Below are 12982 nucleotides of genomic sequence, written 5' to 3' on the forward strand. Positions count from 1 at the left end.
AGAAAGTAATTCTTGAAAAATTCACTTACCCAGGACAAAGAAATGATGTTAATAAAACATTTGTTTTCCACTTCTCACCTCCAAAGGCTATAGAAGAAAACAAGAGTGGTATAAATACAGATTTTTTCTTTAAAGCAAACCAAATATCCATATTACAAGTCTGATATTTGCGAAACTGTCAGATACTACTGAGTACTCATTCCTAGAAAACGGAAATATGATGTGATACTCCCTTATTAAATAATCCAAATCCGAGACATACAGCATGGGATTCCCTATATAAGTCCTGCTCTAGAGAATCAGAGGCAAGTCATCAAGATCAGTTCTTCTTTCCCCCTCACAACCAAAAGAATTCTTAAATCCTGAGCCAGTATCAATCAATGGGCCTATGTACAAGAAGGGCACACGGGACTCTCACTTATCTTGCAGTCAGTTTCAGAATTTGTTATAAAACTAGGAACCGTCAAGCCTGATGTGCAACACATTTACATTTCCACAGCAGGCCGACTCTTCCTCTAGCACTGTGGTTTCTAGGAGGAACTGTGGTTCCTAGGAAATGCGTGTGTCAGGTGAGGCAACTAAGAAGAGTAGAAAGGTTATGACCATTTGACAGAACATGTTTGCTAATATATGTTTTACTCTCCTTTGCCTCTCTTCAATTTTTTTTTTCCAGTTTAAAAAATTCAAATACTGAAGTAGCTAGAGTGAAAAATGAAAGTACACCTCTGCTCCCAGTTTAAAAGTCAGAAATGAAACTGGCTGAGATCTCAGAACAGCTGTGAATTTTAAAAAAGTTTTAACATAGTTCATAGGCAAGTTTAAGTGCCACTTGCCCTAGAATAATGAAATTTTATATATATATAAAATCATATATATGTTTCATGATTTGAATTCACAGTGTTTCTGATAAACAGACTGTTATGAAATGATTAATTCTGGGTTTACTACAATTCCAGTCAAAATTCAGGTAATACACGATCTGCAGCTGAGAGACCTGAAGAATGAGGAGGCATTAGTGAGAGGAGCGTGGATGGGAGTGGGAAGGCAGGCAGCCTGGCTGAGGAACCCACAGAAAGCCAGTGTGGCTGAAATGGTGAGAAAGGGGGAGTGTGGCATGAAGTAAGGCTGGTGTGGCAGGCAAAGGGCTGACTGTATTTTGGATGCATTAAAATCCTATCTCCTTTGGTAAAGGGGAAGAAAGAACTTGACAAAATTCACAGAATATTAAAACACACTTAAAACACACATACATACAGGGCTTTACATACTCAAGAGAGAACTGTGTCTGACAAGGTCTAAGTTAATCTTCTACCTGGGGCTGAGACTCCCCAACCCCACTTTCAGGTCATCCATGTAACTCTACCGTGTTTCACCTCAAAAGTTTTTCATATTGCTAGACTGTGGGGAATCACCGTATATCCCAGACAAGACTGTGGCATTCCCAAGGAGGCCAGCTCTGGTCCCTGCTGACCCTGTCAGTTGCTTTCTAAGCCATCCAGTCCCATCTCAGCCTTACTCTGTGGCCCTGACCCTTTTTTTTTCCATTGAACTTTATTTTACTTCTAGAAAGCAAGAACACAAGAGATTGTGACTAATGCAATTACAAAAGTAACTTTCTAGCTCTCCAAAATAGTGAGATCTTTGTTTACTTGAAACTGTTTTTTATAAATATTAAATTGATACATGTAAGTACGACTTCTCATATGTAAGAAAAAGTACACCTAGATATACTACTTGTTTTAGTGAAAAAAATCAGTGATACTCATTTGTATACTTTTCCCCTTTATTAGTCTATATGTGCGTTTACGAACACAGCATATCTAAGTTCAGCCCAACCTGTTAAGCCAAAGCTTAAAGAAAAAAAGAGGGAGGGGATAGTGGGTAAGTGGCACAATTTGCTTGTTTCACTAAACATTTTCGAACAAATAAATCTTGGGATAGTCACTCATGTCACAAAAGGAATCACCAAGCAGGCTCCTTGTAACTAAAAACCCCTGTGAGACACACTATTTTCAGAGCATCACCATCTGATACCCAGGTCAGACCTATAGTTGCGGCAGAGTCCCTTCCTGATCAGACGCCAGTCACGGTGGCTTTGACTTACACTTATAGAATCTGGCAGCAACATAGCCTGCAGGGGTGCCCAGCAGCACCCACAGGACCACAGCACACGTCATCAGTGCTCCACGGTTGGCAGGTGACAAAAATCCCAGGCAAGCGAAAACTAAAACACAAATCATCAAAGGTTACACATGTTATTACTGTTTCCTTTGCTGTGAAATGATAGAGAAACCCTGTCGTTTTTTAAACAAGAAAAAAATACAACTTCATGAAAAACCATGTGCTCTCTTACCACACAGCTCTACTCAATTTTAGTAATATTTAATGTACTGCACCAATCTGATCATAGATGAGGCAAACTTCACTTCGGAAGTTTCTTGTGAGAGTCCAGAAGACCTCATCCTTCCTGTGATCAGACTGGATGCTCAACAGTGCATTTGGCTCTTCTGAGATTCAAGTACAGCCTTTAAAATTAACATAAATGAAAATGTTTCCACTATGAAATATTCTCACTTTTCTTTCATTAAAAATATAGAGGTCCTCTGGGGGTTAAAAAAAAAAACCCAAAACCTTACAACATTCAAACATAAGAGACATACAGAATCTAATCAAATAACAAAATGAGGGAGACAGATTTCATAGGGCCATTAGCTTTTCACAAATAACTGCAGGACCTGGTCAACAATGCGGGGAAACCCTGGCCCTACCTTATTCATGTGGTTAGCTTTGTTTGCTCTTCCCCATATAAGCCTTCCTACTAACGAGAATTAAAATGCTATATTATATCCATAGAAATTCCCAGCTTTAAGCTGGAGCTTAGAAGTTATAAGGTGCTCAGAATCCCAAGGCAAGTAGGATACTGCCGAGAAGAGTTTCAGGTGGCTTTCTAAACCCAGCAGCAAGAAAATCCCCATTGTTTCCCCCAAAACACATATGACCAAGCACATATGTGAGCAAGCACACACACACACCTCTGATGAGCACCAGAGTCATGATCAGCAGGAAACACATCAGGGTAGCTTTAGAAGATGTACCAGGATTTCAGTTAAGATGCAACCCCTTTCTCCTCCCCCACCTGAACACTGGACTGCCCTTCAGCAGAAAGTTCCTATTTGAGGACTCAAGGAAAATGATTCCCATCGTATTCTATCCTAGATTCGCTGAAACTTTCCTTCCTTAAAAGTTCATTTTTCTAGCTGACCCCAATAAAGACCAGAGCATCGCAGAAGACAGCTCCTAATAAGACTTGAAAGCAGAAGTTGGCCAGGTGTGGTGGCTCACACCTGTAACCCCAGCACTTTGGGAGGCCGAGCCGGGTGGATCACGAGGTTGAGAGATGGAGACCATCCCGGCCAACATGGTGAAACCCTGTCTCTACTAAAAATACAAAAATCAGCAGGTGTGGTGGCAGGTGCCTATAATCCCAGCTACTCAGAGGCCGAGGCAGGAAAACTGCTTGAACCAGGGAGGCGGAGGTTGCAGTGAGCTAAGATCGTGCCACTGCACTCCAACCTGGTAACAGAGTGAGGTTCCGTCTCAAAAAAAAAAAAAAAGAAAAAGAAAGAAAGAAAGCAGAAGTTTATCTTCAAGTATTCATTCTGCTCTAAGTCTAGTTTGGCTCTCTGTCATCCAGTGCCTTCACCCTACCCTCTGTCCAAACCTTTTTTATGACACCTTTTCCTGACCTATCCTCTTTAGCACAACTTACTTCTTTTTAGTATGACATTAGTTAGAAATTCTAGCTCTACCTATCAAAGTTGTATCTCCTTAAGTTGTTAGATTAAAAAAAGAGATGTTCTAGTCAGTCTTCAAATTGAGCCTGAAGGTGTGAGTCAGTGGTTCCCAAACTTATTCAGTGCCAGACATTTGGAAATGATACTGCTCTCTGCAAAGCATTTATATAATTAATTTTATCATAAAAATTTGGAAAAACTTTACTAACAAAAACCACTATAGTAATATGTATTTAATATGTAATCAAACATAAAAAATAAATGTTTACTAAAAAATTATTAAAGGTTTCTGAATTCTCCCAGTATATTCATTTGTTGCTATTTATCAGTAGTAGGCATCAATAAAGTAAAATACATTTAAAAAGGTAAAATTTAGAAAATTCTATTCATAAACATTTTTTCTCTTCCAATTAAGAAAACCAGAAGACAGTGGAATTAAGTATACACAGAGGTAGTTTCAGAACAACCCCTGGGGCTATCAATACCTCTAAGGAACATCTATTTAAAAAAAAAAAAAGAAGATTGTCCTAGTTGGCAAAAATTTAAATACAATTTCTGAAGTTGTTGAGGTAGCTCAAAAATATTCTTTTTATGGAGGAAGGAAGGTCTTTTCTACACACTCGCTTTCTCTAGAGAAGGAGATCCTGCTGCCTAAATCCTCCCCAGGTGAGAAGGGTCTACACAGTGCTTCCTTCCCCATGCCCCCTTTTCCCACCCTCCTCCCTCTGTGGAAGCCAAGAATATCCTGGAACCCTAACCAGACTGTGCCTGCCCACGATGGCTGGGTAAAAGAGACCCTAAATGGTCCTAGTTCTGGGCTGTTTAGACTCAGATGCTGATGGTCTTAAGGACCTGTTCATCTCCAGTCCAGTGCTTTCCTGACAAAGGTTTCGTCTAGGAAGAGCTGAAGGGTCTTCAAACCAAGAGTCAGTCTTTGGGTGCAGCTAACCCTGCCCCAAGTCACTTAGATTTTGAGAACCTAAAGGACTCTCAGAAATAATCTGGCTTACCTACCCACTTAGAAAACCTGTGTTTTTTTTTTTTTCTTTTTCTTTTTTTTTTTTTTGAGATGGAGTCTTGCACTTCGCCCGGGGTTGGACTGCAGTGGCGCAATCTCAGTTCACTGCAACCTCCGCCTCCCAAGTTCAAGTGACTCTCCTGCCTCAGCCCCTCAAGTAGCAGGGATTACAGGCGCCCGCCACCATGTCCAGCTAATTTTTTTTTGTATTTTTAGTAGAGATGGGGTTTCACTATATTGGCCAGGGTGGTCTCGAACTCCTGACCTTGTCATCCACCCGCCTTGGCCTCCCAAAGTGCTGGGGTTACAGGCATGAACCACGCACCCGGCCAGAAAAACTTCAGTTTAACACTTACATAGAGTCACAAAGGTCATAATTAAAATCTGTGTCCCAGATCCTAGAAAGACTGATAGCAGCATCCCTTTTCTTGGAGGACGGAATATATCACCATGAACAAGTTTCCAGCCAAATTCTTCCTGGGCATCTTCCTAAAAGGGGAATGAAATCAGTTCAATTGTCTTATGGTATCAACAAGACAACTATAGACAGTTTGTTCACTGTTGAAAATGCTGTTACAGAAGAAAGGTTTTTTTAAACTTATTTTTAAAATGTTAGTATCTATTTCAATTTTGAAGAATACAGGTTGACTCATGGAGCTTAATATGACTTTGTTGAACTTATATGTCAGTTTCTTGAATTTATGACATTAAGGTCTACAAATATACTTATTGAGAAACTTTACAAAGACAATGTGTTTGCTACCTAGTTCTACTCTAAGTCAAGCTTTGTGATCAGACTTGATGACAATTTTTAGTCACATTCTATCCTCTTCATCCTACTCTTAATAATCTCCACAATAAGAAAATGGCATTAGCTCTCCTATTCTAGCTACTCTGCTAATACAGTAAGCATGGCTGTAAACAAATTAGTAAGTGTGTCACCAGCCCAAACTGCAGCCCTGATCTCCAGACACATACACAAGTACCTACTCAACAGCTTCACTTGGTTGTTTAATACACATCTTGAACAGAATTATCCACAACTGAACAGATTCTCGATTCTCTTTCCCCCATCTAAATCTGCTCTTCCTGTAGACTCCTTCAGTAGATAAAAACTCCATCCTTCCAGCTGCTCAGTCCCCCAAACCCTGGAGTCATCCATGATTCTTCCCTTCTTTCCCTACCTTGCACACAACCTTTTAACAAATGCTATGGTTCTACCACCAAAATATATTCATAAGATGCCACCACCCTCCTGGTTCAAGTCATCCCATCTTACCTGACTACTGAATATACACTAAACCTGTCTGTTCCTGTGCTTGCCACCATTCAGTTGATCCTCAATACAGCAGCCAGAGTGACCATTCTGGTGGTTTGAACCAGAAACCTGGGGTCATTCACTGACTTTTCTTCAGCTTCTACACTCTCCACTGCCAGCCAGTCAATCAGCTCCACCTCACCTCCCAAACATCCTCCATATTTATCTGTCCACTCACCTCCTTCCTCCCTGCCACCATCCTCAGTCTCCGGGAATTCTGTAACAGCATCCTGACTGGTCTTTAAACCTCCAATTTTGCCCTGCACTGGATAATTCTCAACATAATATTCAAAGTAATTTCCTTAAAACACACATCTGGCCATGTCACTGCAGTTTAAAATTATTCAACAGCTTCTCAATGACCTTCAAACTGTACAGCTTATAAGACCATTGGAATCTGGCCCTTGCTTGCTTGTTCAGCTTCCTCTGTCAACATTCCCTCAAGGGTAATCGGCATTCCTCCTCGATTCCCCATTCAAACTACTATCTTTCCAAGCAGTAGACAATGCTATTACTAATATATTAAATTTACATTTTTTTAAGTAACTATAAATCAGCTGAAATTTGAAATGTGGAAAATTATACAGAGGCATTAATCCTGCTTTTAAAATGTCTAGGCCAGGTGCTGTGGCTCATGCCTAGATTATAATCCCAGCACTTTGGAAGGCCAGGGCAGGTAGATCATTTGAGGTCCGGAGTTCGAGACCAGCCTCCTGGCCAACATGATGAAACCCTGTCTCTATTAAAAATACAAAAACCAGCTGGGCGGTAGTGGCGCGTGCCTGTAATCCCAGCTACTCAGAAGGTTGAGGCAGGACAATCGCTTGAGCCTGGGAGACGGAGGTTGCAGTGAACCAAGATTGCACCACTGCACCCCAGTCTGGATGATAGAGTGAGACCCTGTCTCAAAATAAAATAAAATAAAATATAAATAAATAAATAAATAAATAAATAAATAAATAAATAAATAAAATGTCTAACTTTTAAGGCAATAGTAAAAATCAAAATATTTTCCTCCCTTTGGTACAAAATTCTTTCCTACACTTGGGAATTAGACTCCACTTGGTCATTTACAAGGAATGTACAAAGTTGAAATATTATTAGAAGTATGCAGGCTCTAAGTGAATTAAAACCATATCTGGGATTGGCTTCAAAAAACCTGGTGGGCATAAGTGGCATTCCATAGATGGAAACAAGATTGAACCTGAGATGATTAAGTGTTGGACTAGGGTGTGGGTACACTAATCTCCTTACTTTTGAGAATGTGTATTTAAAAAGTAGGGGAGGAAAAGTACACGCATCTCTTCTTTTAGGTGGGGTAGTATTAAGAGGGGCCATTTTCTGATCACTTTTTATTAAGTAGGCACTAAAAATATCAAAAGGTGTAAGTGAAAACTAAGTTTCCCCCAGGGAGCAAGGCCCCTTGTTCTGCTGCAAACCAATGGGACTAGGTTCTTGCTATTCTTGCAGAGATATTCTACCTATATATAAACAAATGTATGAATAGATTTTTTTTTTACAAAAATGGTTGCATATTATACACATTTTTCCTATCTTGCTTTTTTAGTCTAACAATATCATGAAGGTGCGTATCCTCTTTGTATATATGGTTACCTCATTCTTTTTAGTAATTATATTCTACTATATGGATGTTCTATAATTTCTAAAATTAGTCCCCTATTGACAGGTATTTGGGTTGTTTATATTCTTCTGCTATTTATAAAAAATCACATGCTTATTGTTAAAAACTTTAAATCTTCTGCATTCATTAATTTCTAGAAATGAAATTGTTGGGTCAATTTATATTATAAACTAAGACAGGTACTGTCAAATTGTTCTCCAAAGGTTATATCTCTTTACATCCTCATACATTATGTATCAAAGTGCTCATGTCCTCAATCCCCCAACACAGACTTATATCAAACATTTAAATTTCTGCCAACGTACCAGGTGAACAAACAACAATCACAGAGCAATAATTTCTTTTATGGCTTTTGTCTCTCTGTGATACTCATAAAATTCTACCGTTCTCTAAGATTTAAACATAACTTTCTATATGTTCTTCTAGTGTTTTATAGATTCATTTTCATGTAAATCACTATTTTAGGTAATAAAGTTAGAATTTACCTTTTTTCCCCAGGTGACCACCCACTTTATCCCCAATACCATTCAGTAAAGCATCTGTTTTTCTCCTGTTGATATACATTTGTTAACCTCTACATTTAGACTCATTGTACACAGAAAATGTTTACTTGGAATTTCTTTGTTCACCAAGCCTTCTAAATCTCCCTTGAGGATTCACTTCATTTATTTATTATTTGCTCAAGCTTTCTATAAATTCTTTCCATGAAGGTCAGCTTGTTGTCAACTGTTTCTGCTCATCTGTAAAAGATAAACACCTTGCCTTCATTCATCTTTTTTTTTTTTTTTTTTTTGAGACAGGGAGATCTGTTGCCCAGGCTGGAGTGTAGTGGTGCGATCACGGCTCACTGCATCCTTGACCTCCTGAGCCCAAGTGATCCTTCCATCTTAGTCTCACAAGTAGTTAGAACCACAGGCGTGAGCCACCACGCCCAATGAATTTTTAATTTTTTAATTTTTTTTTTTTTTGTAGAGATGGGGTCTCCCTGTGTTGCCCAGGCTGGTCTTGAACTCCTGTGCTCAAGTGATTCTCTCACCTTGGCCTCATCTTCATTTTTGAAAGATAACTTCTCTGTGTATATAATTCTATGTAAATAGGTAATTACTCTCGCCAATTTAATGATACTTAGTCTTGGAGTTTCCATTGTCAATCTAATTGTTTTTTCCTCTGTAGATGCTGAGTCTTTTTTCCCTTGAGCTGACTCTAAGATATTCTCCTTTCTCTAAGGTTCTATAGTTTTGTCACAATTGATCTACATGTGGATTTCTTTTTATTTATTTGCTTAGGATACACTGTGTTTCCTATATCTATGGATTTTTACTTTTCATCTATTCTGAGAAATTCTGAGCTGTTACTTTTTCATATATTTTATTTGCAATGAAGAGTTCCAGTATCTGGAATCTCCAGAGGTCTAAATCTGTCCTTTACTATAAATTTTGTGAATTTCCAACTAGTAGCTCATATTTTATTGACCTTAAATTAGAAGAATCCTGTGAATCTAAATTTAGGAGACTTTTTTTCCCAGAGGTTTTCTACTTGATTCTGCCCAGAATCAGAGGTTCTCACTAACCTAGAACCAATTGGCCCCCCTTTCAGAATCCAGGCTTAATCCAGGAGCCTGAGGTTCAGCTCCTTGCAAATGACCCACCAGACAGCCTTCCAAACGGTTAAAGACTCAAAAACAACACTGAACCACAGGGTCAGTGCACCTCTCAGGCGTGCAATGTTTCCTGCTCTGGTCTTGGCTCCTGGTTTTGGGCAGTGGGTTGGAGCAGGAGGAGTCCTTGAATACCTGTTCCCTCTCATGAACCCAGCAATGCATCAGTAAGTCGTACATCAAGAAGTGACTCATTCATTCATTCATTCATTCAAGAAATATTCATTGAGCACCAACTATAAGCTCGGCTCTGTTTAAAACACCAGATACCACAGTGAGTGTAACAGAAAAATTCCTACTCTCAAGAGTACATGATCTCATTAGGAAGGCAGACAATAAACAAAATAAGTCAGGAAAATACACTGTACATTAGATGGCAATAAGCGCTATACAGAAAAACAGGATGTATGGGTGTGTGCAGGACAGGATGTAACTTAAATGCGACAGCTGGGAGGGGCTCAATGGGAAGATAACATTTTGTAAAGATCGGAGGGAGGTAAGGGAACTAGCCATGTAAATGAGGGGCGGACATTCTTAGCAGATAGAACAGTGAGTGTGAAGGCTCTGAGGTGGGAACCTGTGTCTGCCCAGTCTGAGGAACAGGAAGATAGCTGGCACAGGTGCAGCAGAGTGCTGAGGTAATGTGGGGCCTTACAGGCCACTGTAAAGCCTCTGACTCTTGCTCTGTGTGAAGAGAAGTCCCTGGAGGGCTGTGCTCAGGAGTGAAACGATCTGATTTCCATTTGAGCAGTTTCACTCTGACTGCTGTGCTAAGAGATGGGAAGTAGGACAGGAATGGAAGCAGGGTCACCAGCAGCCCGGTTCCACATGGCGACGCTGTGCAAATTAAGACAAAGCTCCATTAACAGCAATTATTTGGAACAGCCAATTATGAGCAGAGTATTTTTAAATCACTTTAATATTTAATAAGACATAAAATCAATAAAAATCATAGGAAAGAGACTGTAGAGTACAAATGTTAAAAAGCTTATAAATATTCATATATATTTTTCCCAATCAGAACAGGTCAGAGAGGTTGGGGGAGAAGAGGTTGAAGAAACTGGGGGAAAAGAATACATAAAAACCCGGGTTTTTTCCATTCATTCCAAATTACTGTGATTCTTGTGAAAATTCTTTTATTATGCTGCCATGAAATGAAGAGTAGAAAATGTATAACATTGTGCAACTTAAAAAGTTTGAGACTAAAGAGGCTGGGACATGCAATTATTTTGAATATACCAAAAGGTTGAAATGATACAAATTTATGAAAATTAACTTTAAAAAATTAAACAACCACACAAATAAAAGTTGCTTAGGAGTTATTCCATTCAACTTTGTGGTTTCACAAACGGGTATGTGTGAGGGATAGAGAAAACTTAGAGTTGTAACTGCACCTACACCCCCCGCTGCACCAGTCCATTCCCACAGAGGAGGCTGCGAGCAGGTCAGCTCCCAAGGCTGTGCTGACTCCATTTCTAGAGGATCAATTCTTTTTTTTTTTTTGAGACAGAGTCTCGCCCTGTCACCCAGGCTGGAGTACGATCTCGGCTCACTGCAGCCTCCGCCTCCTGGGTTCAAGCAATTCTCCTGCCTCAGCCTCCCGAGTAGTTGGGACTACAGGTACCCGCCACCATACCTGGCTAATTTTTGTGTTTTTAGTAGAGATGGGGTTTTGCCATGTTGGCCAGGCTGGTCTTGAACTCCTGACCTCAGGTGATCTGCCCACTTCGGCCTCCCAAAGTGCTGGGATTACAGGCGTGAGCCACTGTGCCCGGCCAAGAATATTTATTGTTAAGTATCGCTTTCTTATTTGAAAATGTGAATTCAAGATAACTTTTGAGAAGAATTTCTTTTTTGTTTGTTTTTTTTTTTGTAGAAGAATGTTTTAAAAGCAGATTCTAAAGCTATTTATTTTACCTTTTCGCAAAATAACTATAAACAGTGTTGTGGGCACACTAAAGACTAAAATGTTTCCACTTACCGTAGAGTCCATCTGATTATATCTGGCAATATCTTTGTGCAGTGTCCGTAACATAATCATAGCTACCATTCCAGATAAGAAGAGGACAATGACCAGGGAATTCATAATGCTGTAGAAATAAGCACATTATGAGTAATCTGTAGCTTAATCTTAGGAACAGTAAAACTCTTTTAAAAACTGTTTACTGAGTAACATTAAAGTAGTCTTAATCAAAATCAAAATGAAAGCTACCTAAAATCCAACAAATTCAATGAACTGTGTTCTTTCATGTTTCCCTCTAGTAGATAAATAACATTATATACTTATCAATAATACCATTTCATAGTCTGCTTTGAACTAGAATTTTTTGGTACATGGTCAATATTATGAAATAACTACTGTGCCCAAATCACTGCCACAACAAAGGACTGGCTTGTGCCCTTAAGAAATTTACTGAAGAACAACTTTACTCAGTAAATTAGTGAGTGTCAAAAAGATCAGACAGCAATAGGAAAAGGAGGGTTATGGCAACATGAACAGCCTTCTAGATAAGTTTTGAATCATGTTTGAAGGGGATAATAATAAAGTCATAGCAACAGCAGCAGCTTCTGTTTCTGAACACTCTTAACGTGCCAGGCAATGTCCTCAAACGCTCTGTCCCATTATGTCCTTTAATCCTCACAACAATCCCATGAGGTGGGTATTTCTAGATAAAGAAACAGACGCTGAGAAATTAAGGGACCTGCCGTGACTCACAATCAGTGGCTGAGAGCCAGGATTTGAACCCAAGGCCAGACTTTTGAATAAAGTAGAGGATTTGAGAGTAAATGAGATGTTCAAAGGGACAGAGGGTAGAAAAGTAGAAAGCAAAAGCAGGCCAACTCTGTACTCTTACCTAAACCACTGAATGTGGGTATGAGGCATAGACTCCAGAATATAGTCCCATCTAGATGCCCATCTGATCTTATCATCTTCCTAGAGGAGATTAAAAAATCTCTTTAAGTAAACATCTGCTGACAACACATTAAGAACAGAAAAAACCCCATTCAAAGCTTGCCCTTCCATTGAGTCAACAATTGCAATTTCTAAATTATCATAACTTTGGTTAGTCCTGAGATTCAGAGGGTTTCAGATTTACTAAAGTCTAGGGGAAATGAGAGTAAGATTATGCAGCCAAAAAAAAAAAAAAAAAAAAGAATTCCTAGTAATACCCACTAAAAGTATTGCTTTAAATTATAACTAGATGTTTAGATGCCTACATTTAGAGCTATATGTATTTTTTTTTAAGAAAATAATGGAATGGAATGAAATAATTATTCTTCTCTTTATGCCAGGGGAAGCTAACCAGACCAGCCATCCCAGGCACACTGAGCTCTTAATATCCAGAAATATATACTGTTTACTGCGCCAGGTTTGCAAAATGAAACATTATACGGGGATATTAAACATCACAACTATATTGGATTGCCAAAAGTTTTTAAAAATAGAGGTGGAACACTGCCTAAGTAAACCTGCATTTTAAGAAACTTCGTTAATAAAAATACTCCCTTCAATTTTCTAAGACAATATCTCAATTGGAAATTCTTCATTAAA

The 12982-nt window shown here is 39.0% G+C and overlaps 1 protein-coding gene across 1 annotated transcript in view; it reads right to left on the reverse strand.

Annotated features, from left to right (window-relative positions):
- TM9SF2 (transmembrane 9 superfamily member 2) overlaps positions 1-12982 on the reverse strand; it is a 73928-nt gene that overhangs the window by 15995 nt on the left and 44951 nt on the right. The window contains exons 8-12 of the mRNA XM_010368516.1: positions 12285-12364; positions 11411-11519; positions 5169-5301; positions 2105-2224; positions 30-87 (exon numbers count right to left, since the gene is read on the reverse strand). Coding sequence (XP_010366818.1) covers positions 30-87; positions 2105-2224; positions 5169-5301; positions 11411-11519; positions 12285-12364 — 500 coding nt within the window. The remainder of the gene's footprint in view (positions 1-29; positions 88-2104; positions 2225-5168; positions 5302-11410; positions 11520-12284; positions 12365-12982) is intronic.

Source organism: Rhinopithecus roxellana, chromosome 18 (genome assembly GCF_007565055.1).
Source record: "Rhinopithecus roxellana isolate Shanxi Qingling chromosome 18, ASM756505v1, whole genome shotgun sequence".
NCBI lineage: Eukaryota > Metazoa > Chordata > Mammalia > Primates > Cercopithecidae > Rhinopithecus > Rhinopithecus roxellana.